A 26,472-nucleotide genomic window follows, 5' to 3' on the forward strand; every position below is an offset into this window, starting at 1 on the left:
GTTGCTCTGACCTTTCCTGTGGCTCATTTTTTATGCTGTGTCTCCTTAATGACTATTCTAATTCATCTCTGCATTTGCTGATAGTCTTATTAGGGCCAAGGGAAAATTCACCAGGTGAGGAAGCCTGTTGTTTCCTGGTAAGAATGAAACTTTGTCAAATCTGACAAGCTGGCTGGGATACTTTTGAGGGACAATTTCACTACAGTTTTTGCAACTTGCCCAGTTGGGGACTAGTGTTCCTGCTAAAAAGAGCAATCCATCTCTTCTGTGGTGAATGAAGTAAGTCTCCTTTTCTGACTGACATGGATGATTTATTTTTTTCTGGCCAACATCTAGAAAAATATCCAATTGTCCTCCTGCTATTTAAACATCTAATTTCCATTGATTTCAAATAGATTTCATGGCCAACATGAGAATGGGACATTTAAAAAGCCCTTGGGAATTTGAGACTTCCCCTTCAATTCTAACTCCTTTGAGCTTCCAATCCAAATATGCTTTGTCAAGTGTCCTGGAGCAAAGCCAGTGTCTGTCTGGTTTCCTACAGGCACAGGGAAATGCTATCATTGCATCTTCTGCATCACAAAATAAAAGTGCTCAGTTATTGGGGGGAAATTTCCATCTCATGGTCTAAAACCCCCTTCCAAATACAACAATCTCTAAGAGTCAAGGTCTCTCTTAGTCCTTTGAGTGATGGCAGTGAGGATTGAATTTGATTCAAGGATCAAACTCTCGGACTTTCTCCCAGAGTTGTGGTCTCTTTCTGTCAAACATATGACGTGGTGTGGAGGGAGGCTTTTGATGCTAGTCTTCATTTTGTTCCTGTTGTACATATTATGGGATACAGTGACTTCCGTGCCATTTTAAAGTTATATTTTAACTTTTCACTTCAAGCTGAATGGCTTAATTAAAATGGAAAATCTACCTAATCATTGTCAAGGACTGTCAATTTTAATAAGAATGGAAGAAGAGCTGGATTCTTGGGTACTTGGAAGGGGATGTGTGGAACAAGAAAATAATGTTTTAACCTATAGTTCTTCCATTTCTGAGAAGGGTCTGTTAACACTCTGTCTTTACTGATTCAAGCAGCTTTTTTGTAGCAATTCACATTTTAAGCCTGAGCGAAATATCTTTATTGATGCTAGTTGCCAAATGAAAAAAAAGCTAAATTTGTGTAGAACAAGCTGTATACTGACTTCAAAAACACCTTCTTCTGCATAAAAGAATAGGCTTAGTTATAGAAATGACATGGAAGAAATAAGGTGGGAGATCAGCACAGTTTGTGTGTTGTGGCAGCACCCACTTGTGCACACCCAGTTACTGAGCAGAGATCTCCACATTTGGCTCTTTGAACTGCACCTTTCTGGGATTTTCTTGGGTTACAGCCTGTGACTGGAATGTTAAAATTTTAGTCTTCCACCTTTATTCTTAGATAAAGAAGATTAAAAAGTGAAAGTTGAGAGGCTCAAGAGGACTGAAGAAGCTTGAAAAGAAAAAGAAATATTAATGGTGATGCTTTGACTGAGAGTCATCTGTATGAAATAGGAAATGTACAGACCTCCACAGCTTCTGAATTCTGACCTTTTAAATTATTATTCTGTCATTAGCAGTGTAGGTCGGGGTCAGCAGTTTAAATGTGGGCCTATGGGAAACAGTTACCAGGTATTCTCACTTTATTTCCTTGTATCTGTATTTTATTGTGGGTCTGTTGCAGTGCAGCATGAAGCGGTGGGCAGTCTGCAGTTTTATTTTTTTTCCATAAAAGAAAACCCTCCCTATTTTAACAACACTGACTAAAAAAAGTCTGTTGACATTCTGAAAACCTCACTTATGCTTCGTACTTATGGATATAGCAGTTAAAATAACTTAAGTTCAATTAGCTGTTCAGCCAGGTTGGATAAATTCTGCACATGCTGAAACCACTTACAAGTCCTCATGCCACTCAGAGTTACAAATGCATTTTTTCAATTTAGTTTTATGACCTGTTATTGCTTAACTGGCAGCTGGATCTTATGCTTGGATTGCTGTGATGCTTTCCTTACCTATTCCATTGGATAAACCCAAGGTAATCATTACAGCTGTATAAAACCTGGTATCAAATGAGACAAACTTTGAAAATAATTGATCAGTGGTGATCAAGACATAGGGCTTTTCCCAGAGATTAAAGACCAGCTGAGGAGCTGATGGCCTGGTGCCCAGTGCCTTGAGTGATCTGATTGCTCTTAATGTTCCTGAGAATTCCATTTGCCTGATTCGCCTATCACATGAAAACTTCATCCCACTTCAGCAGTGAAATCTATCACTCAAATTCAGTCTTAACTGCTGGTTCTGGTTTTTGCAAAAGACAGTTCTTCCAGCGGCAACAAATGCTGCTGTATGAGTTTAATAAACACAGAGCAATTAGTAGAAAGTGGGATTCAGTGCCATCCTTTAAATTAAGAACATCAAACAGGATGACCAGAAGAGCTTTCATAAACCACACCATTCAATGATAACAGTTATGTGTGGATCTTTCTGGAGCAGACCCTCAAATGAGGGTTAAAGAATGAATAATTATTTATTTACTTACCTCTAACTGTCAAATTCAGGCACATTCCTGTTATTCTATAGTCCCATAAAAGTAATTCAAGGAGGGAAATACACCTTTGCATTATAAAAATGAACCCCAGAAAGCAGAAGTTCTTTATGCCTTGTAAGTGTGAGCTGTTTTGAGCCCTGAAATGGAGTACAGTACATGTTTCCTTGGTTGATCTCCCCAGTTTTACTGATTCTATTTGGACATGAGACTAAAGATTCAATTTTCACTTAAAATGAAGAGAATGTTTCTTTCCCAAACATCTACTTTGTTTTCTGGCAGCTTCCATTTACTTAATCTGCAGAGCTTAATGACTTAGATGACAATTAGTGTTTCGTATTCTCTAAACAAATATCATTCTTGTCTGATGAATGACCTTGAACTGGGTTAAAAATACCTCTGGTATTCAGTAGATTACAAATGTTTGTTTTACACAAGTAAGCCCAAAATGATCATTAGATATTTCAGGTGATGGAGGAATGCTCAGAAAGGCACAAGACTTAATCCTCAAAATATATTTTGTTGCATGCATGAGACAGACTTAAAAGGGTTTTGTTGGGGATTTTTTTTTTTAAATTTCTTAAAGATTATGATACTATTAAATGAACTTCTGTCATGCCATAAATGAGCAGTAATAAGCTGTACAAGCACAGCCCTGAGACTGGGTGTGGAGAGCAGCTGCAGATGGCAGTGAGCTCCTGGTGCCTACAAGGGCTGTGTTAGTGACACCTTGATCAGGATGGCTTCATCATTGATGTGGATGGGACAGCCTTTCCTGGTTTGTGGTCCCAAATATGCTATTTTTGCTTTCCTATGGCAAGAACAACCCTGTTTTGAGAGGAAATCAGCTCTCAAAATTGAGGCAGAAAATTTAATTTTTGCTCACAAAGTGGTGAGTAACCATAAGCCTGCCCTATATGGATGTGTGTACCTGCTTTCTTCAGGCAAGCAGAAATCTCTCTAGGGAACTGGTTTCATTCTCTTTCCCTTTCTCTCATGATAAATTTGTGAAGGAAGAAACAAATGAGAGAAAAATAGTGGTCTGCATGTAATAGCAAGAGTGAATGTTAATGGGACACCTGGGAAATACTTCTATATTACAGAGCACAATGTTGCTCATTTGCTACAAGTTATGATTGAAAACCAAATCTTTCCTTTGCATTTTCTCCTCTGTGTCACCTAAAATAGCCCCACAGCAGGAAGCTCCCTGCAGGAAATGATTAGCCCTGCTTTACTCCGAGGTGCCTTATGAGGTTTTACGTTCCTGGATTCCATCTGTACAAGTGATGTGTGTGCTTGAACAAGGATGAATATTGGTGCCCAGCTGAAAGGCAGCAGTCCTTATTGACTGACTCCAGCGAGCACCCTGGCAGACAGAGACACTCATGTTTTAATTTGTTTTTGCTTCCAGGTCACCCTTCATCCACCTTTCCATTTGCAGCAGCTTTTCCCTCCTGCCCCCACATTTACAGCACCTGAGTTGTTTTGATTTATCGACAACTCAGATTTAATGCTTTGTTCCTTGGAGAAGTCTCTGTGCTTGTGTCTGATCTAATGTCACCTGTGCTACTTATTCCAGAGGACTTTAATCTCCATATGGATGTGACCTCTGACAATCACCACAGAATTCACTCTCTTACATGTTTCTCTACAGCTGTGTCAGCATATTCCTCCACCTGCTCTGAAGGGTTATGCTTTTGATTTCATTAACTCTTTGGGTCTTATTATCAGGGTTTGAGGTCACTCACCTATTCTCAAATATATAGCTACACCTACCTGGTGTTCCTCCCTACTCAGTTGCTTGTTTTGAGAGCTGGTTTTTTTACCCCAGGTGTCATGTCTCACCTGAAACGAGTTAAAGTGCTTCAGGACTGGTCCCCTGGTTCCCCAGATAAAATCCTGATTGTGATTTTGCATATAGCACACTTCTGTTTTCCACAAGGAGAAAAGCATAAATGTCTTGATTGGAACAAAGTCTGTAACTTTATGGGCTGTGGGAAAATCTTTGTTGTTTGAAGTCTACACGTTGTGGAAGCTCCAACCTCTATTCCTACACCTGGAAGATGGTTGTATCTTTGCTTCCTTTTTTTCTTAGAGATATTAGTACTAGGAATCACAATCCTGCCATGTGTTTGAGGATTGTAAGAGTAATGGCTAGCAAAAAAGGGTTCCTTTTTCCCTTTTTGTTTATGTTTGGGTTTTTTGTGTGTGTTACATCTTACTTTGCCTACTATCATGGGCAGGTGATTATGGGAAGATATTTCTTGTCTATTTATTCCTAGAACAGCTGAACTGGGCTTTTGTGGCAGTTCTGGACTCTCTCTGAACACTCCCTTACTGCCCATAAGTGAAAAGATTGAACTTAAAAGTGGAACTGGACTGATTTGTATATTCAGAGACAATTTCTGAGAAAGTGGGGAATATATATATATATATGTGTGTGTGTGTATATATATATATATATATAAAAAAATATACTGTATATCCTCGAGGGAGGAGAGCATCTAAGACAGAACCTTGTGACATGAATGTGAAATTATGAAAAAAATCTGATCCAGATGGAATGGTAGTAGAGAAAAAGCTCTGCTGTTATTCTCAGCCTCTAACATGGTGTGTACATTTTACTTTCCAAGTGACTTTTATCTTCTTTTCTTGAGAAGAATTCCCATCTTTAGAAATACCCCTTTTCCACTTTTACTCCTCAAAACTCCTGCCCTGTGAGCTGGATTGGTTCTTGTAAATATGTGTGACAAAGAATATGAAAAATAGCAAGAGTTGTTTCCTCTAATATTTGTGTTTTTCTAACAATATTTGACTTTCGGTGTGTGCTTCCCATGCTCATGTATTTGTAAGCAAAAGTCAGCATGACATGAAGGCAGATGATGAACTGGCACCAAGCTTCTTAAAGTGCTTTCCTCTTCCAGATAGCATCAGTGCCGACTTCTAAACTCATTTGTTTCTCTTAATGTTGTCTGTAATATTTAGTTCCATAGCTGTTCATCCTCCTATTGACATCCATCCTCTCACCCTTTAAATAAATGATGCAGTTGATTTTGTGCAGACCAAGCTCGCTGGTTTTGAGGCTTTCTGAGGAATGTGCTGAGCTGGACTCATCCTACTCCAGATTTGCTGCTCTCCACAGCATAGTAGCTCTCTTCATCAGAGGTGGCAGCTTATGAAACAGAGATAAAAACTCTCTTCACATTTGTCTTTTCCTTATGTTTCTTAGCTAAGAAATTAGAAAAAAGAGGAGGTTGTTCAGGATTTCTGATAGAGGCATGCTGCCTGCATGTATATTGCACTGTGACAGCACTCCCTGGGAGTGATCAGAATTAGTCACAGAGATGAAATGGATGTGGACAAAATTGGTTAGCAACCTTCTGAAAGCCTCCTTCTTTCTTTGATATGTTCCTTCTGGTTTTGAAGTGCATCACTATGATGTTTGATATTTTATTAACAATAATTATATTTCCCTCTTTTTTTTTGAGCATTTCAAAGAGTTTTAGAAGTATTAATTGAGTATCTGCCCTCTGACTCCTATTAAGAATGTGAAAATAAGGTCTAGTCAAATATTTTTGTTGAAAAAAAGTATTAAGAATAGTACTGAGAATATTAAGAGTACTACTGAGAATAAACAGTTCAATGGTGATTATTGAGTCAACTCCATTTACAACACTTGTGCTGGCTTGTAATGTCTAAGCCTAATAACTTCCTGGTTAGTACTTTCTTGTTCTTCAGAGATGATGTCTGTGTTCTCTGAAATCCCTGGGGGCTGTCTTGCAGCTCTGCACAGCACCTTTTTCTGGGATGAAAATCCTACAGATAACAAATAAGTGGTCACAGAATCTTCATGTGGCCATTTCATGAGGTCTTTAAGAAGCATTCTGGGCTTGGGCACCTGAGGGCTGTTGTTATCTGTAGGTGTCTCATTTTGGAAGGCAGCAAAATTCATAGCAGGGAGTATCCTGGAGGTTGCTTCCATTAGGGAGCCCTGTCCCATTGTGTCTGTGCCCTGTACTGAGAGATAGAGTCCTTAGTGAGCTGGAACAGCACTGGTGCTTCCAGGGAAGCAGAGCTCTAAGGAAATTAGGATATGGATAACAACACACGTGCCAAACTCCTGACCAGAGGAAACACAGAGCCACAAGGTTTTCAACACTCATCCCCTGTCCTCCACTGTCCCTGGCTGACCCATGCTCTCCCTTCAACATGCAGAAGGATTTCTGTGACAGAGACCTTTCTGTGGTGATGTTGCTGATAAAATGTTTCTTCCTTTGGAGAGTTTTCTTATTTAAAAGTGACGATGTAACTGAATTTCAACTGCAAATACTGGCAGCCCTTAAGCTGTAGATCTGAATAGGTTTACAGGTGATGAGCTATGAATTTATGGGCTTTGCTCTTCACAGCCTTTCTCCCTCTCTCTCACTGCATTTCTCCCTGAAATGGTTTTCCTGATGTGTCCAGCATAGAATTCACTTACTGTGGTCTTCACATTTTAAAAACACTTCAGTCCCTGCTCCTCTAATGATTTGGCTTCCAGAGAATCCATCGATTATAAAATATTTTAAGGTGTTTCTTGAGTGATTCTGTCAGTATAATCTCAGCTGCACGTTAAGTGTACTTTAAACCTGAGATGAAGGTTTATTTAGTGCAAGATGAATGTTAAAACATGAAGGAGAGAATTCTTATATTCTTTCTTTTTGCTGCTGTTGGGCACCTGAATGCAGATACAACAGGTTTCAATAGATCTAGGGAGGAATAGACTGAGTTAGGGTTGATTAAGATTTTCTGTGAGTTTTCTTAAATCTGAAAGCTGCTCTGCAAATGAGTGTTTATCCTCTAGATTGCTGAACACTGGCAAAAACAGGACCAAAAGGCACCATGTTAGCCCTCAGCATTTGTTCAGCACCTGCTCACAGATGTGTCTGAATACTAAGGAGAAATTCATACGGTGTTCAACAGCATAAAAAGTGTCAGGATGTGTGTGAACAAGCAGGAGGAAATATCAACATGAACATGTAGGAGGGGAAAGACTATTACCAGGGCAATCCAATTAATACAAATGATGCATGCAGATGTCTGTGGCTTTTTAGTGCCTCCACTGTTGTACTCCATGAGGGAGTACATGCATTAGGGACAAGGGAGGCGAGTGCTGCCTTTCCTTGTGTGCCAGTGGTGCTTTCAAACCTGGGCATCCCACTCCTCCCAGGAGATGAAGAAGGGACACCTTCCCTTACCTGCTTGTGGAGGAAAACCAGGAATGTGACAGTAAAACAGCTCCTAAACCAAGGGCTGCTTTCATGAGGTAACTTAATTTTGCCTTCTGCAAACAGCAGTGTGTCTGTTGACTCCTGGCACTTCAGGGCAGCACTGTCACTGCTTTAAAAGTCAAACAAGATAATTGAAAGAGCCCAAGGTTTTTGGGGCTGTATGCTCAGGGCCAGCGTGTTTGATTTCCTTTGGTATTGGCTTAACAGGACTGTTCACCTAAAGGAAGTAGGATTTGAACTGGAAAATAGATATCCCTGAAGCCACATATTGATAATTGGAGCTGGATCCTTATGATGTACCTTCTGGAAAAAAGGTTCTCTTATCTCAGCATCTGATGTCTGGTGAATAGTGACTTTAACTAAAGACAAGACCTGGCCACTTGGTCTTTCAGATGAGATACATGGCAAACACAAATATGTGGCCTGAGCAGTTCAAAATTTTTGCTTTTTATTGCTTCCCTTATAAAACCTCATTCTCAAGAGACAAACCAGACTCTGACCTTGCTCTCCTGAAGTGAATAGAAACTTTGCTGTTGATTCCAGTGAATGCAGGACCACCACAGTGGACACTGTAGGAAACCAATGGAAATTTTCTCCTATTTACCCCAAAGAGTTTTGATTCAAGCTGTAGCACTAATAAACAGATAATTAAATAAATATTGAATTTATTTAATAAATAAAATTAGCAACCTCATTAAATTAACAGCCTCTCTTAAATTAACAATCTCATCTTACAAAATCTTTTCTGTCAGAACTTTTGCCATCTTACTATCTCCAAGCATTTTCAGGAACAATACTTTGGGATGAAGTGGCAAACTTACTTTCTCTTTTGTGCGTTTGTTTTCCATATTGACTTACGGAGAAGCTGCTGTCCTCCTGACTAGTAGCTGTTTTCATTTTTTTCCATGTTTATTACTATATGGGTATTAGGTACTTCATGAAAAGTCACAGTCTGCCAATAAACTTATTACAGTGGCTCTGTAAGGTACTTTTATGTTATCTTCAGCATTTTGCCGACTTGTTGTAAAATACCTTATGCGCTTTTCTGCTGTAGCACATTTTGCTTAAAAGTAGTGTAGCTTTGTCCTCAGGGGGGGAAAAAAAAAAAAAAGTCTGTATATATAATTTTTTAAAAAGTTGAGTGCTCAAGTAGAACACTACATTTCCACTCCAAGATTGAATATGCATAGTTTCTTGTCCACTGAGGTTGTTAGGAATACAAATTTGGCAACAAAACTCAGGCAGCCAAGTGTTTTCACAAGTATTTCAGCTGTGCTTGAAATACTTGTGAAACCAAAACACACAGAGCAAGGAATACTGCCAAGCAAACTTTTTTTAAAAGTTATATGTATGTATTTAATACTCTTTTTTTTAAATCCCCCCACAGAAGCTTAAATTGCATTGCTAACTCTTTTTGAAGTCTAAGATTTCACGTCTAATCAAGTCATAACATTTTCCACACAAAAATACAGTGATGTTAATCCCTCAATAAGATTTCATTTGTAAAAGTGTGCCCGATGTTAGTTAGCAGCAGATACTGTAAAAAACAAAAAAAAAAACCCCAAACCAGCCCAAAATATCCAAACAAAACCCCCCAAACATGGAGTGAGGAGGAAGCAGGATAATTCTCAGGTTTGCCACTTGGAGGATTGTCTGCTTGTGGAGCGTTCTCACCCCTCCCCCTATATTTCTTTATTCTCTGTGCCTTTGATATCAGCCACACCTAGACCAATATCTGTGCTGTCTCTCTTCTCGTACCAGCAGCCTGTGCTGCTTTGATGGTGACTATTTTTATTACTCTCAGTGTTGTCTCTCTGTCTTGCTCACTTATGAAATAACTCACCCTGCTCTGTAGTGCTGTTAATTTACAAGGTGCTTTACAGACACAGATAAGAGCCATCCAAGGCTCTACTCTAAATAAGACAGGAAAAATGCACGATGAAGCACTTGAAGGCTGTTCAGGAAAGTGAGGACATGGAAATGACTTATGCAAAGAGGTGAGGGGCTTGAGAAATGGAGTTTCTGAGAAAAGGTTTAGGTAGGATGGAGAGGAAGTTTGGCAGCAGAGGAAAATGATCAGCTGCAAGGAGCAGTGAGGCAAGATGTGAAGGCAAGAGGGAAGAAGGGAAAGGGAGGGGAAAATAAACTTGGAGAAATAGGGAAGAGAGAACTTTAAGGAAAGCAAGAGGACAGAATATTTACCAGAGGTTTGTTCAGAATGGTCTGGGAGGGAACTGAAGAAATCCGTACAGTTTGGGTGTGGGTTTTTTCTTTTGGACAAAGCTTGACTATCCATGACAGCTTCTCAGCCCACCTTGTTCTCAGCCTGCCTGCAATGACAGACAGCAAGCAGTGCTTACACGTTGTTGTGTTAAAAAGTTTCCCTGCTATTTAAGATGTTTCTCTTGTACTAAATATTATCCTGTCTGTTGTGTCCATTTATGAAGGGAAAGAATCAAATAAAACGTAATGGAAGACAGGAAGGCAAAGGAAGAGGGCTGTGCTCTGTCTGCCTTTTTGCCCTCATCATCTAACTGAATACTCCAACCTGCTCTTCTCCCTATGGCTTTGTAAGGGTGAGGGAAGAAAGATTGAAAAATTTACTTATGATAACTAATTTTATTAGTAAGAATAGTATATAAACTTAGGGAATGAGCCAGATCCTACAAGATGCTTTGCTTCTTTGCATTCCTGGGATTTAAGCTGGCTTGGGGAGATTCAGTATCCTGTAGTAGGACTGCACAAACCAGCTCTTACTTAAGAATTTTTCTTAAAGAAAGGCTTTCTGATGTGTTTTTCTCTCCACCCCTTACCTCTGGAATTATTAGGCCAGCACCAAGTGAAGCAAGGGACGTGTGAAGTCGTGGCCGTGCACCGGTGCTGCAACAAGAACCGGATTGAGGAACGCTCCCAGACAGTGAAGTGCTCCTGCTTCCCGGGGCAGGTGGCCGGCACCACACGGGCACAGCCCTCGTGCGTGGAAGGTGAGAGGCTCTGCTCGCTCGTGGCTCATTAAGATTGTTTGAGAAGTTGAGTCTCCTTGATGTTTGACTTCCCACTGCCTCAAAAGCGTAATCCTTCTTTTTGTTAATTTTGGAAACATCTCTGTGCATTGATGATAATGATTCAGTGCATAAATCTTGGTGTAATTAATCCTCTTAATATATGTACTCGTCCATTTCATGTCTGTGCCAATAAAACTTCTTAATTTCTTCACGCAAGAATTCTCCTCTAAAACTAGTTTGAAAACAGTGTAAGCCAAGAGATTCAGGCTTATGATATTAACTCTTCCAGATGTCTTAAGACTTAGTAGCTTGGCTAAAAATTCACTGGATAATAAATGCACCCTTAAGAGTGGAGGCCAGTTCTCTAGATCAATGTTTCACCATTTAATGTGCCTATTTCTTGTAGAAGTTGCTGCTCTTGTTAAATTAGTACATCTACTCCAAGACAGACTTTTTTTTAATCTTAAAGTTACCAAAAATCCCTAATTTCATTAATTCATAAGCAAGATTCTGTTTTCATTGTTTTGCATCTAAAATTGCAACAGGTTCACTCTAATATAAAACAAAAACTTCAAAGTCCAATTCTAATCTAATATTCAGAAATATTTAGTGTCAGACATAAATCTCTAAATACATGTGAATCTCTTTTTTGAGGTTATTTTACCTATTATGAAGCTGTCAAAACAGATATTTAAGAAAGTAGATTTTTATTTTTAATTTTTTAGATGCCTAGTGTTTTTATGCTTTGTAATTCAGCAATACAGTCAAATTTAACTGTGCAATTTCTTAGGGAGTTTTGTTACATCAGAAGTATCTTCTGTATTTTTCAGTGACACATCAAACAGCAGAAGTACTTTTACATATAGCAGATAATAGAAGTCAGGCAGAATTTTAAACTCACTTAGAGACTGCAAAGGTGACACTGTTATTCCATGGCAGAAATATACAAATACTATAGAAGCTTGATTCAGTCAATAGTTGCTGAAGGAATTTAATAGCTGCTTTTTCTTCAAGTATAGTTGAATTAAGTGCAACAAAATATTATGAACGTAAGATTTTGACTTTTAAAGTGGAAGCCTTTGATTCCCCCTCACTCCTTAGGGTAATGCTTTAGCAGGCTTTGCTTATTTTTGCAAGCATTTGAGACTACAGTGAGTTGCTGTAGCACAGAAACTGTAACTCTCTTCTTAGCCTCAGGATTAGATGTTTTCTCCTACTCTATACACACCCTTCAGTAGACTCCTACACTGTGAAAGCAAGAAACAGTTTGAGTTTTGAATTGCATGTTACAGACTGATACAGACATTTAGGGTCTTTTTCCAGCACCTTTGTCCTGAATGCAGGCTTGTTTAATTTGCCTGTAATTTGTCCTGAGTTTAAAGGGAAGGATACACCCAAAGCATAGAGTTACTTTTCCAAATAAAATAAAAAAAGATTTTATAAAGCAATTGGCTTGTCGCTGTTTTTTATTGTCATTGAACTTCAGACCTTGTCCAGTAGTGGTGATCATTTGCACCAGGGCAGCAATTCTCTCTGCTGTTGATCACTGCCGTGGTTGGTACCTGGTGTTTTTTCTTGAATCACCCAGCCCTACTTGGCCCAGCAGACCTGTAGCTTGCCATTGTTCATTCCCACTCCAGGAAGGGTCATGGTGCCTCCTTTCATCCCCTACTCCCTTATTTTGCCTGTTTTCCTCTGTGCCAGGACCCCTGTTGGGTGCTGTCATCTCCTCTGTGTGTTTTTCACTCCATCCTTAGCGATCTCATCAGAAATGATCTCTCACCTCCCAGGAAGCACCGTCAGGTTTCATCCATTTTTTGTCCACACTGATGTCCACAATCAATCAGTACCAATGCAAATGATCTGAGACCCATATGGCTGGTGAAAGTTCATACATTTATTTTGCAATGTTGTAAGACTGAAAGATTAGATTATAAAAGCCAAACTGATGTTCCAGAAGTGTATTTTTTCACAATGTTTTTCAGTAAAAGTACAAAACAAAAGTAATTGAATGAACATTTCAGCAATATCCTGATGTCAGCTTGCCTGCTTGACACCCTAATTTAAAGGTTGCAGAAGAACAAATATATCTTGAAATTAAAAGGAAAAAAGTGTTTTGCAAGAAGTAGACTCCATTATTTTTGTTCATCTCTTCTGAATGTGTTATCTTTTAAAGCATGCAATTCAATAGTTTGTGCATAATGCAGACTAGCTGAATCAACATTTTAAGCCATATTTTTTTTTGAAATCCAATATAGATTATGTAGGATTGTGTACTGATATATTTCATAATCATTTTCTGGGATTTGATGAGTGCCATGAACAATGTAAAACTGAGAAATGCATGCAGATATTTGTGCTGTTGTTAACAGCAGGTTTATAAAGCCATGACTACATTTCTAAAAATAATAGTCATGGTCTTAATAGAAATTGGCTTAAGGGTAGAAAATTAATAAATTTGCCCGGTTAGGGTGTACAACTGTGGTTTTCCAAAACATATTACGAAAGTGGCACTGTAACTGCAAGGAGATTTTTAGTTGATATTCTAATGCTTGCCAGAGGTCTCCCCACTCTTACCTGCAGTATTTGCTGACAGACCTCACGGGTTTACATCTCTGTGCAATTCTATTTTCTCACCCAGTGAAGGAAGGAACTGTCATTTCTCTGTCCAGTCTCCCATATGCATAGCTGGGCTAAACAAGAAGCCTATGCTTCATTCCACCTTACAGCAGGTACTTGACTGAAGCATGCAAATGAAGTAGGCAAGTCATTTTTGTAGTCAGTGGAGATGGAAAGGCCCTTCCAGAGGTCAATTGAAATGTCGGAGTCAGTCTCTGGTGGTGCCTGCCTGTCTTCACTATTTGCATGCAGCATTTACCCTTCTGAGGGCTGGTGAAGTGTTTAGCCACGTTTTACCTCAAACATACTCCATGTAATTCACTATTAAACCAGCAATTGCTGGTTTTATGTTTTTGAAATCAGCCAATCGAACATGGCACAGACAACTTCCCTGCAAAAAACCAACAGTCATAAAAAAGGTATTTTATAGTTTATCTTTCCTGTTTCTATTCTCTAGCTTCCATTGTCCTGCAGAAGTGGTGGTGTCATATGAACCCCTGTTTGGATGGAGAGGACTGTAAAGTACTACCAGACTATTCAGGTTGGTCTTGCAGCAGTGGAAATAAAGTCAAAACCACAAAGGCAAGTACAGAGATCACCTGTATTTAAAGGTGCCAGTCTGCTGATTGTTCTTACTGCATTGTGTCTGTGGGTGTGAGCACCAGTCCTGGCCTTCTCAATGCTTAGGAAAGCTGTGATTAATGTAGTTGTTCTCAGAGGGGAAAATATTGGGTCAGAACTGCCCCTTCACTCCTGCAGTCAAACTGAAAATGGTCCTGATTCAGTCCTCAGTGACCCAAAGAAACTATCCTTGTGCTCAGTGCTAGAGGGATAATCATGTTCCAGGACCAATTCTTCAATTTGCAGAGTGAGTACAGGGATCCGAGATCTTTACCAGTGTCACATAAAGTTAGATTCCTATGCTAGAAAGCCCTTTTAACTTTTGAAAGTACCAGCCTGGCTTGGGAGTTGTTGGGAACCTGCACTGATGCCACTGTGCCACACTGAACATCACTGGAAATCAGGTTGGTTCAGAATATTTCTAATTACAGACCACTCTGTAGCTGGCCTGATTTTTTTTAAACCAAAACTTTGCTATTCCATTCAATTTCGTAATTAATGGAGAGAAAATATCATGTCCTCTGTCTGCTTGGCAATTTAAAATGAGTTCAGTGCATTGAAGTTCAACAAGTCACAGCAAACTGCATGTCTAAATGCATCATAAACCAGGAGTCTTTAGCAGGCAATAGCAAGGGGAGACATATGCTCAGCTTTTCCCTTTACAGCCTCTTCTAGCTGGGAAAGAATGTTGTTCATTAGGTTACAGTCTAAGTTAATAAGCAATATTGTCACCAAATGTTGTTTAGTAAAGGCTGTTCTGAGGAGTGAAAACTGCACTAACTTCTGGATGGATGAGAGGAAACTGGATGTTTTGGGAAGCTGTGGTGTGATACTGGTGGTCTGTAGACATTGCATAGTGGCACAGAGGAAGTGGCAGAGGGGTTGGAAGTAGAAGACCTTTAAGAACATTTTCAGCCCAAACCTTTCTATGATTCTATGGCCAGTGTTATTTAAGTGCCAAAGATGCAGTCTGTAACGTGCCTGGGTCCTGCTGTTCTCCTGTGGTGCACACTACACCTGGAATTTGGCCTGCAAACTCTGGAATCAATGTGGATAACTGGGACTCAGTTATTGCAAGATAAAGATTACCCTCAGCCTTTCAATTTTTTCCCAGTGTTGACTTTTAACTACTCATTTGTGGATAAGGAGTAGCATCACACTGAAGGGTGAGACTGGTGAATTAGGAGTTCTAGAAATTGTATAAGACAGCTTCATCTCTGGACATACCAGGAGAGAGCTGGCAACTTATACCACAAGGACCTTATTGGAGAAGAGTGAGTCAGGTTAATTATTCTTGAGTGAGGGTTAATTATCCTCGATGCTTTCGACAGATACTCAAAGGATGGGGGGCAGAACAAAGACTTTTATGTTGGCACTGATGACTGAAGGCTGGAGGTGTCAAATCCTCATTCATGCAGCTGCCTCCTTCCTATGAACAGTTGTAAGGAAAATAGAATGGAAAGACAATTTCCTTTGTCACAGGGAAAAGGGAAGTATGATGTAACTTATATTTTTATTTTGCGAGTGAGCCAAAGATTTGTTTCAGATCAATAAACAAAATATTTCTTAAGTGTGTTATTAAAATCTTACACAAAGAGAACTATTTGAACTGTCAGACCAGTAGCCCAAACTGCTCAGCCACCTGTGAGTCTCAGCACTGGGATGCTCAAATCAGGCACAGCAAAACCCTTTGGGACTATTACAGAAAGTGTACACATCCATGAATTTTTTCCAATTTAATAGTTGCCTTATGTCTAAAACACAATAAGTTGAGATCCATTCCGTACCAGTTTTTTTCTGTGTTATGCACCAGAGATGATCTTATTACCATTTTAATTTGTAATCAATTTTTAAAGCTTTTTAAGACCCTGGGATCAGTGCTACGTGGGACAGCAGCTTCCACAGGTTAATTATACACTGAAAGAGGAAATGCCATTTAATCAACTTTAAGTCCTCTATCTTTTCACTCCATGAAAATAAGTAAAAATAGTGTAGCTAAAATATCTGAAGCACAGGAGACTGCTGACGCTACTCAGTATTTAGATGAATAGTTAGTGGCTGAGTGGGACTGTTAAAATGTGCAAAGCTGAGGAGTTTGCATCTTCCATCAGTTCCCTCAGGAAAAGAAATAAAAACTTCTCTATGCTGAGTGTCTGTTTAGTTTTGTGACACTTCTAGACACTGCACAGCAGAGCTGACAAAGCTTTCCTCCTCACAGGCTGCCTGTTCTCATCCATTTGCAGGACAGGAAATCCAACAGGACCCTCGTCACTGTGCAGCCAAAGCTGCTGGGTTTGTACCATGGTGTGTGCATTAAGGCATGAACACATCCCTACAGCCCCTCCAGGGTCCTGTGGGAGTTGTGCTGTCTGGGGGAGATTTCTGCTGCAAGAACAATTTATTCCCCCATGTGCTGTCTGGTCCCTGGTTCCCTCCCATAAGATGGACCCCTGGGAATGGGCAGCAGTTTTTGTGAATGGTCCTTTGGGATGTAAATCCTACACTTGTGCTGGAGGCACTGGTGGTGGAAATGATATGAAACAAAATAAAATAGGAGATTTCCAGGAGATGATGGTGGCAAATTTAATGGTGCACTGCCATTTCTTTATCAGCAAATGCCCCCCCATGCTATCAAACAACAGTGTAATTAGCATTTATATAGAGATTCTGCTTCTCTGTGTGGTATAAAGGTGTGGCTGGGGCAAGTTCATTCATTGTCTATCCGTGTGCACAGTTCCTTTACAGTAACAATGCACCTGATATCATCCTTTTTTTGGTCAGTTCTGTGTAGGTAATTCTTTCCTCTTCTTTTACAGGTAACACGGTAGCAAAGGCTAAAGCTGCGGGTTGCTCCCAGAGCCATGGCGTGTTGGAACAGTTCCTTGGCTGTTACACAGAGACACTTTTTTGTCACAATGTTATTGACTTAATCCTTTGAACTTGCAAAATGAGTTGGGAAAAAGAACAACACTTCTCCTTTCAACTGTGGCTGCTGTTCCTGAACCTGGATTTTGCTATTCAGTGGTACATTATAATTTCACAAGGAAAAACGAGGAGCTTTGGTTCTACCTGAAATGCACCTTGGATTCCCAAGGATCTGAGACCTGGCTGAAATCTGTGGAAGCATGCACCTGAGCTTCTTGTGGTGCACCAAGGATAAGACTTTCTTAATGACACAAAGACATGTAAATTGTTTTAAATGAGTTTAGGTCATGAATGTAACTTAGGGGATCATAGAAAGAAAATGTTGGTGTTAGAACTGGTACAGATGATCTCAAAGGTCTTTTCAACCTGTATGATTCTATGGATTTGTCTGAGGTGTTTCTTGCATACAGTACAGCATAAAAACACAAGGCTGATCCCAGTGAATTGACGGTACCGTGTTAGTAAATTATGTCTTAGTGTATTTTCAACTGTGGTTTAGTACCTATCAAACTGGTATGAAGGTGAAAAGATGGAACTTATAGAATCAGTAGCAATTATTGTAGGACATACTTTGGTTATAGCTGTGCAATTAGTTTTATTTCCTTAGATAGTTCTAGGTAGTTTAACTTTTACATTCATAAGTGATGGCAGGAAAGCATGAGGAAGAGATAAAATTTGAAAGCAGGCATAGTTTTTCTTGTCCTAAAATAAATCCATTTTCTAGGGGAATAGCAAAGTATACATATTCCTTGCCTCTTTGAATCTAGATATGGAAAAGAATTTAGCCATTAGCTAGAAATATTCATTGAGATGCCTCAAAAAAAGGAAAGCAGGCTTGTACTGCATAAGGAAGGCTTACTGGAAGGGGAATAATTTGTTTGGATTTTCATAACTTTGGTTATATCCTAATAGGTAACATACTTAAAATTCATAAGCAAAATTCTAGATAAAAGTGAATCTTCAGTTTGAATTAGTTCTTGTTTAGAATGATTATAATAATTAAATGTCCAGTTCCTTGACAGACTGAATTTCCAAGTGGTTTCCTTTTGAGACACATAATTGTTCCCTATTATTGTAGATGCATTTCATGCTGTTTTTCTTATTTGCCTGTTAGAGTTTTTTGTCATCAGTCTTCACAAATAGAATAGTGGGTAGAGGTGAAGCTGTAGCTGGTCTGTTCCCCCTGACATTGCAGCAGACTGAAGTGCAGTGGTGCAGATGAACTGCTGGTGACCCAGAGACTGAAGTCATTTTTATGCTTTATGTAAATATTAGGGTAACAATGCACATCCAATTTTTATATAGACAGAGAAGTGAAAAAAAGGTGTCTTGTACTAATGTAGGTCGTTGTGCATATGCTTTCTAGTGTATGGGAAAGATCCCATCAATGGTGGGAAGCTGTTCAGGGTCATAATTATTAACTTCTGATTTGCTGGAGTGAGTGGGAGCATTCAGCCAGGTGGAAAGATTTGGCCCTGTGTTTTTTGATTTTGATTTCCTTGGTTTAGGTCACTTTTAATTATGTATTTGATTACAGCTGGGATCATAGTGGTCATTGTACTCAGTGATAAGCAAACGAGATTTTCTGCTCTGTGCTTAGACAGCTGAACAGTTAATAGACTCTGCTTGCCCTAATGAGCTCTACATTCCCAATATTTTTCCATTGTTTTGATTTTCTGATTAAATTTTAAAGTTACCTTTACTATTTCTATTGTTTCTCTGCATATACATTCATGGCGTCATCAGGGAAGATCATTTTCATTTGCTGTTTGTACAGTGTTGACCCATAACTAGAATTTATTTATTTATTTTGGTAAGTGCTCTTCAGTTAGGCTTAGTTAAAACCATTGCTGAGATGTTCTAGGTGGGTAAAAAAAGGTTGAGAGAAAAATTGTCTTTTTTTGAAGCTAAATACAAAGAAAACAAGTTACTTTCCAGTGATCATACACTGGATTTGTGGTGGAATTGAGAACAAAACCAAAACTTGTGTCTAATTCAGTCCTACCCCAAAGGGGTACAATATGTCACATGCCCTGAAATAGGACCCTGCAAGGTGCTTTGGCTGTCACTGAGGAAGGGGGAAAACTACAACGGAAATTTGGTAGCATGGGATTATGAAATACGGCCCCAAAGAGTGACTTGCCTTCCTGGAAGCCCAGCCCATGACAGAGATTTTATATTCCTAAAGAAGCTTTGTTCCAGAGGATCTTGGGTCTCTTTACAGCATTTTCTGACTCATTGCACAAATGCTGTGATGTGTGCTTCTCTCTTTTTTTGGAGGATTGCTGCTGCTTCCAATGCTGTTGTCTGGCATCTGACACCAGCACTGCCCTTCTGCTGAGAGATAGCAGAATTAAAGTCTTTGCCAGCAGCTCTGTTAGTGGAAGAGATCAGTGCCTCAGATCCTTGGTGTGTTCTCTCTGGAAATGGTTTATGTTTAACTACTGGTTCTAGAAGAGCAATTTTTGTAAGCAGCACTCCTTACCATCTCTTAGCAACCCCGGTTTGCATCCCACAGTTAGGATTCTGTGGGGCTAAATCCTGTGGGTCATCATGCCCAGGGTTTTGTTTGGACAGACACTGTCCTATCCTGGTTCAGAGAATAATCCTCTTGCTCTAAAAGAGGCAATGTCTTTCCATGCAATTTCAAACAAAGATTATTGCAGACGCTCACTTCTCTGATGATATATTAATATCCAAGCTGAGCTGATTCATATCCTGATTATACCTATACCTTATTTCTTAACTGTGTTCTTTTTGTCCCTCATCAGGATGACCCTGATGCCTTTCCTTTTCATCCCAGTGACATTTCAGTAGGCATAAAATAACTGTGGCTTCTTCATGTCCTTTTTTTCTCCCCTTTACCTGTCTTTATAGCCCCCTTTGCATCTCTTACAGTTTTGGTGAATATTTTTGAACACATATTGCCAGAATTATGGGCTTTGTTTGACATCTGCCACTGCTTGTTTTCTGGAGTGTTGAACACTGCCAGGTCTGACTGCTGAGGAGCTGCATCCTGTCTCACTTTGAGCAGGAAGTGCCACTGTTCACTCCTCAGCCATTTCCTTACCACCATCCTTATCTTCTCCAGTTAGATAAGGAAGTATCTGTGATATCAAAATAAATGCTTGAATATATAGATTAAACTAGATATATGGCATTTTATTTATCTAGAAATTAAATTTTCATAATATAACTCCCTGCAAGGTTCCCCTTGCATCCTACAACTCAGTCAAATTCATGATAGATTTTTTCCATTTTCAATTTACCTCTAAGTCTGTTATCTTCAAGGATTTTTGTTCAAATCTGGATCTAAAGAGAGTGGATAAATTTTTTACACTTGCTGTAAATTTTCTCAAGGGTTAGTTTATAACAAACCTACAATGATAGAAAATGGCTTTGAAGACTCACAATTTGCTTACAGACTGAAAAGACCCTGAGGTAAGAGAACAGTTAAGACTTCTGTCATAACAATAGATGCTTCTATATCTATTGAGATAGAGATGATCCTGTAACGAACATTTGGGATAAATTAGTACCTCATGACATTGTAGTAATGTCATTTAAAGGACTGTTTTCTGCAGCACAGTGTCTCTCAGCAATGCATTGGGGTAATAATTCTGGACAAACTCAGAATGGATCTGCTCACCTTGGAATTTGGAATATATTGGTTATGTTCAGGAAGGTGGTTTTTTGAAGTTTAAGGCTGCAGGGATTCTCACTGCCTGGAAATGAGAATCCTAAACCTGAAAATATGAAGTATGTACTATTTTTCACTTCAGTTACCTTAGTGCTTAGTTGAGAGATCAGAATCCTATTTGCAAGAGCAGGATTAACTAAACACTGATAAAACTTGGAGCTTTTTTTTAAAATGATGACTTTGCCTTATGAATAAGCAGCATAACTCCAAATAATTTCCTTTATGTCTTTTGCTGTTAAAGTTATTTTAAAAGACAAATGAACTAAAAAGTGCCTGGGCAAAGTTAACAGCTTGTACTTTAGAGTACGAGCTACGTATTCTAGACATATATATGTATATATTGTATGAATATGTCTCAGTTGCTGGATTTTTCTAATTTGGATGAAATTTCACAGATGTAGTGGGTTAGAATAACAACCCATACCAACCTTCAAGAGACCTTTTGCATTTTATAAAGTACCAAAGCTTTATTATTGCTATGAGGACAAAGTCACCCACCAGGAGAAATTAATATTGGGTAAGAACACTTCAGGGGCCATTCTGCCCCGCTCTGTGTGTGAGTGTGACATTCCCATTAATACACAGAAATTACACACACTCAAAAGAAGAGCAGTTTTGGTAGCATGTTTTATTGGTAGCATATTGTTATTATAATCATTTTGCAAAATGATAGTCAGTGAAATGTTGCCAGAAAAATCACTGCAGGCTGCACTGAGTGTGGAGGCTAAAGCCTGTGAAAAGCCACTGTTGCATTTTACCAGCCCAGGGTGGGTCCTGGAGATGAAGATATATTCCTGGTCCTTTGAGATGTAATGGCTTGTAAAAGGGGCAGACATGAGGGAGACTTAGTGGAAAATCAACTCTGTTTTCACTCTTCTGTCCCATTCCTTTCAGAGAAGAAAACGATTGCACCTTCGGTCTTTGTACACTTTCGTAGGACTGAAGTTCAGAGATTCACAAATCTCTTCTAGCCAATGTGAGTTTTCCATTTTGAAAGGTCTCTCAGAGCATGGTCAGATCACGAGTGGTTAAGCAGTGACACTGGGCTCTAGCTGAAATGCAGGTACCATCTTTCCTTGTGGATATAAAGTGAGGTACCTCAGACTGCTGTGGAGGTTGCAGCTTTTAAAGCTCTCTTAACTCTGTCAGTTGTCTGTCTCAGCCATAACCTGCATTGTATCTGCCATGTAGGGCTTACCTAGGGACACTGGATAGTCCAGCACTAGCAGAGACTTCTTCATTTTGGGGTATAAAAAGTTTTTCTCTCTGTAAGTGAAATTTTGCAGAACTGACCCCACTTACATACTTGGTATTTAGGCACTGAAGTCCTCCAGCAGAGAAATAGGAACACAAAGGTTTTGTTTGCTCATTGGAGTTGTGGTTTACTTAATGACAATCCATACAGCCATGAAGGTTGGTACAGGAATTTACACAAAAACTGTATAAATTGTAGTAATTCAGCATCCCTTCTGCTCTTTAGTGTTCTCACCAGGTGAAGGTTTGGGGATCCCATTCATGGCTCTTGGCTATAGAATCCTTATTTTTGTTCTTTGCAATTCAAAGTTGTGGGTGGATGTACTTTTTTTTTTCTTCTTTTTTTTTTTTTTTTTTTTTTTAATTTGAATAGTCAGAGAGGTTTTTCACAGAAATGGCTTCCAGTCAAGAAACTTCTGCTGGGTGTTCTGAGTAGAGGGAATGGTTGGCTCAGACATGACAAGGAATTTATGAGGGACAACGTTCATCCAACCCCACAAATGCTCTTTGCAGTGAGCCAGAAGAGTGACAATGTGACATGGGTAAGATAAGTCAAGATACATCATGTTATTGGTAAAAAGCATTATTCAAGACATTTCAAGGACTGTTAACCTGTAGCCTTCATATGGCTGAGACCTTGGAGAGCCACAATAAATTGTAAAATAATTTTCAAGCACCTTAAAGAAACATCTATGCTGCCACCCATGAGCCACCATGAGAAAGAGATGGACACTACAGCAGTGGAAAAATAGCCTAAAAGACAACCCAGAATTAGGTACAGAATATGTTTGTCTGCTGTACAGTACTGTGCAGATCCACCCAAGCTCGTGTACTGGGTGATTTTCCAGTTTACAGAATCTCAGTAATTTTTTTCTTTACCATGTTTCCGCAAATGTGCCCATTGCTTAAAATTCACTAGAACAAGTGATTTGCAAGCAAAATTGTCAGCTGTTTGCTTACCCTTTGAATTAAGTAGCTCACAAAGTAATCTACTACAGTGGTAAAATCAATGTAAAATGCATTACTCTAACTCCCAACAAAATAAAATTGGTGCTTTGTAAAACAGCCCTGGTATTCACAGGACTAAACTCTTCTGTCACTCGGATTCCTGTGGAACTCCTGGAGCTGATGAGTTCACACGGGTCCAGATGAATGCACAATGATGTTCTCTATCTGCCTTTTGAAGATGTGCCTGCAGTCAGCAGGAGGCATTAGCAAATCCGTGAGGAATATTGCAGGAAGAGTAGAGGAATGTAGTGCTGCTTTCAACAACTTTTACAGGGCCTTTGGAAAGTAATGGGAAAACTACTTCATTCTACAGTAGCCCATGGCTTTCACAGCCTGAGGATTAGGTCCTACCCCTACAGAGAGCACAAGTGCCTGTCTGTGGTTAGCAGTGAGCCCAGGGCTTGTTGGCTCTGGCTAATATGCATTTTCTACACAGGGATGCTGCAAGTTGTAATGTGGCTGTGCTGAGTGTCTAAATATGTATTCCAGGTCTTGTAAAGAAGAGACCATGGGGGCACTCTGCACCCTCAGATGGATCAGGGTGTGTGTGAAAGGACTGAGCTTTCCCCCTACATGGTGCTGTGTCCAGAAGCATTCTCTCTGCTCGTGTGCTAAGAATCCTTCCCAATCGTCTGACAGTAGGAAAACACAAACAGTTGCAGAGGGGATGTGAATTCCTGCAGCAAGGGCTAGAAAGAACATTTTTTGTCACTTAAAGCAAAGCAGGCAGGGTAGCACATCCCACAGGACATTAATGAGCCACCTGATAACACCAAGTGCACACCTGACCTCTTGACACGTGAAGCAAGGATGACAGATGTACTGTCAAAATACAAATCTATCAACTTCATCATGTAAATCTACCCACAGATGCTTTACAGTAGAGATCTGAGGGCAAACAAACATTTTAACTTACAGAGTAACCTTGTAAACAGGAACTTTTTACAAAAGACTCCAGTTAATAATTTATGAATTGTAACACTGTCATGAGAGAAGGATACTGAGCATTGATTTTTGGCGTTGAATGACAACAAAGCCAATCCCCCAGTTTCCACAATAATGATGCACTCACTGTTCTAGTGTTGGGGTGCATTGATATTCATGATGCATTTGCATAAAGTCCTGTCTCTCACCTTTTATATTATTCATTTGGTGCTTTCCATCTCTTTCCCTAATGTGTTGAGTTGTTCCCTTAAACACATAGATTTCTATTCTGCAGGTGGGGAGGCATCTCAGAGTCACTTCAGGATACTGATTTTTGCTCTTTAATTAGGTCTGTAAAGAATTTGGTGCTTAGATCAGGAATTAATTTTGTTTTCTTGTTTATAAGTAATTTATTGTGACCTCTTGAAATGATAGCATTTGCCCTGTGTGAAGACAGTTAATTTTCTAAGATGTGACAAACACAGGTTTTAATTAGATTAGGGTAATCATGTCAAAAAAGGAACTTTCCTTTATGGAACACAGGAATATTTGCATTCTTTTAGTAAAAGCTTTTTTTTTTCACATGATTGAAAATTAGGCCTAATAACGAACAGATCTGGAGTATTGGAGTTCAGGCAAGAAGAAACTTTTTGAGCTTTTTATAATACCTTTCAGGACTCTTCCTACAGAGCTGCATTTTTGGTACATGTTTATTTATGATTAATGTATCAATATTTTAGTTTCTATTTTAGAGAGGCTTTATGCAAATATCTGTAAGTATTTTTGCAGAGAAACCTATAAAATATGGATTTGGTATCACTCTAAATGTTGTGTCTTTTCCCCCTTGTACCCTTGAGCAGTGATGGCACAAATCCAGTCCCTTTTGGACATCCTGTTTCTGGGGAAGGACCCTGATGGTGGGGAAGGCTGGCTGGGCTATGTGGGGAGGTTTTTCTGTGTTGTGTTGACGTGAATTCATGAACAGGATCTTGGTTTACCCATTGGAGTTCTGGATTCATGGCATGCAAAAGGTGTGGGGTTTTCAACACAATCCAAAGCCCTCATAAGCACCTTTGAAGATATTTTAGTTAATAGTTCTGATGAGGCTATTTGAGTCTGCCAAATCAAATCAGACTTTGCTCCTCCTTAAGGGAGAGGTACTTCTGCAGACCTCTGGTTTAATGGGCTGGTGGCAGTTTCAGAGATGCTACAGAGAGCTGAATTGCTGCAGGTGCACTGATGGGTGAGACCCTGTAGGCCTATTGTGAGCCATTAATGCTCACCACATCAGGAATATTTCAACAGAGTTATGTTCCTGGATCATTGATCTGCTGATCCATAGGTGTGCAGAATTATGTTCTGTGAGACAAGCTGAAAGAGGCAGGAATGTTTTCTGTATTCTCCAACAATATTCTGCACAGTATTTTTTTTCCTTACGGGAGTCTCAATTCAAGGATTGCTTCAGAGATTCTAGAGGTGATTTTAATGAAAGAATGAGATTATTAAGCCTACCAAGTGTGCTCTCCCTGCTTGATAAGTAGCTATATATATATATAGCTGCTATTCATATATATATATGTATATTTATATATATGTATACATATGAATAAATAGCCTGTGAAATTATAAATTATTTCCTTTCTTAATGCTTTTTACCACTGCACATTGTGTTGTGGAGTGTGATTCCTTGTATCCTCAGATACAGGACAAATCAATATTTGATGAATGACAAAGTCAGCCCTTTAATATTTTTTATCTGTCAGTTCATAAATGTCCTGTTCTGCACCTACAGGGTTCAGCTCTCAGCTGATTTCAGGGAGTGGCCAAGCAGGAGGCTGTAGGAGAGTGCCACCAGCTTGAGAGGAATGCTGGATTTGGTGCTGCTGTTAGCCAGAGTACTGCCATAGAGATTGTATTTGAGATCCAGCTGCAGGCTGTGGCACACAAGCAGTGCCAATCTGGTTGAATAAATGCAGATAGGCTGTTAAATGCAGCGGATATCCTGGTGTGCACCTTTTTCCATAGAAATCCTGTATGAATGATGGAGCCCAAAGGTTTTCCATCAATGTCTGAAAGCAATTCTATCCCTCTCTGCTTTACTGCTTATGACAGTGAGAGTTAAGAAGCCAGGGCTGTTCCCATCCTGTCCCCAGGGCACAGGTCCAAGGGAGAAGCCAGACTGTGGTGTTTCCCTAGTGTGGATTTCTGCAGCCTGAGTGCCTACAACCCAGTCTGCTGTGTAGCAAGCAGGTAATGTGAGATGTAAGAGCTTTGCCAACTTGTCTATCAAATATTGACTGTGTGCAGCTACTGTGAGGCTTTACAGGCAGTGGAAAACTTGGCTGCGTGGTAAAAGCTGCTGCTATGCTCATTCTACCCGAGATGTAGATCTAAATTTTCCTCATCTCTGTTCTCCTTTTCCTTCCACTCCTTGTATCCAAACTGTGCATAAACACATTCAAAAGGCAATGGAAAGATAGTCATTAAAGCCTCCTGCACTGCTCTTGCATGGACAGAATTAGATGAGAGTCTAGTTTATCCTCTCAAAACAGCACAATTTGTTCTTCAGGAACA

The 26,472-nt window shown here is 39.5% G+C and overlaps 1 protein-coding gene across 5 annotated transcripts in view; it reads left to right on the forward strand.

Annotated features, from left to right (window-relative positions):
• The window catches only part of TAFA4 (TAFA chemokine like family member 4), a 70,790-nt gene extending 52,071 nt beyond the window's left edge, over positions 1 to 18,719 (forward strand). For 3 of the 5 annotated variants that reach the window (XM_032121173.1, XM_032121171.1, XM_032121176.1), the window contains exons 4-5: positions 10,671 to 10,826; positions 13,924 to 14,090. In XM_032121173.1, coding sequence (XP_031977064.1) covers positions 10,671 to 10,826; positions 13,924 to 14,075 — 308 coding nt within the window. In that variant the 3' untranslated portion in view covers positions 14,076 to 14,090. Of the gene's footprint in view, positions 1 to 10,670; positions 10,827 to 13,923; positions 14,091 to 16,903 lie in introns of those variants that run through there. The other 2 variants (XM_032121174.1, XM_032121175.1) reach the window with 1 other exon arrangement.
• The last annotated feature ends 7,753 nt before the right edge of the window (positions 18,720 to 26,472 follow it).

Source organism: Corvus moneduloides, chromosome 11 (assembly GCF_009650955.1).
Source record: "Corvus moneduloides isolate bCorMon1 chromosome 11, bCorMon1.pri, whole genome shotgun sequence".
Lineage (NCBI taxonomy): Eukaryota > Metazoa > Chordata > Aves > Passeriformes > Corvidae > Corvus > Corvus moneduloides.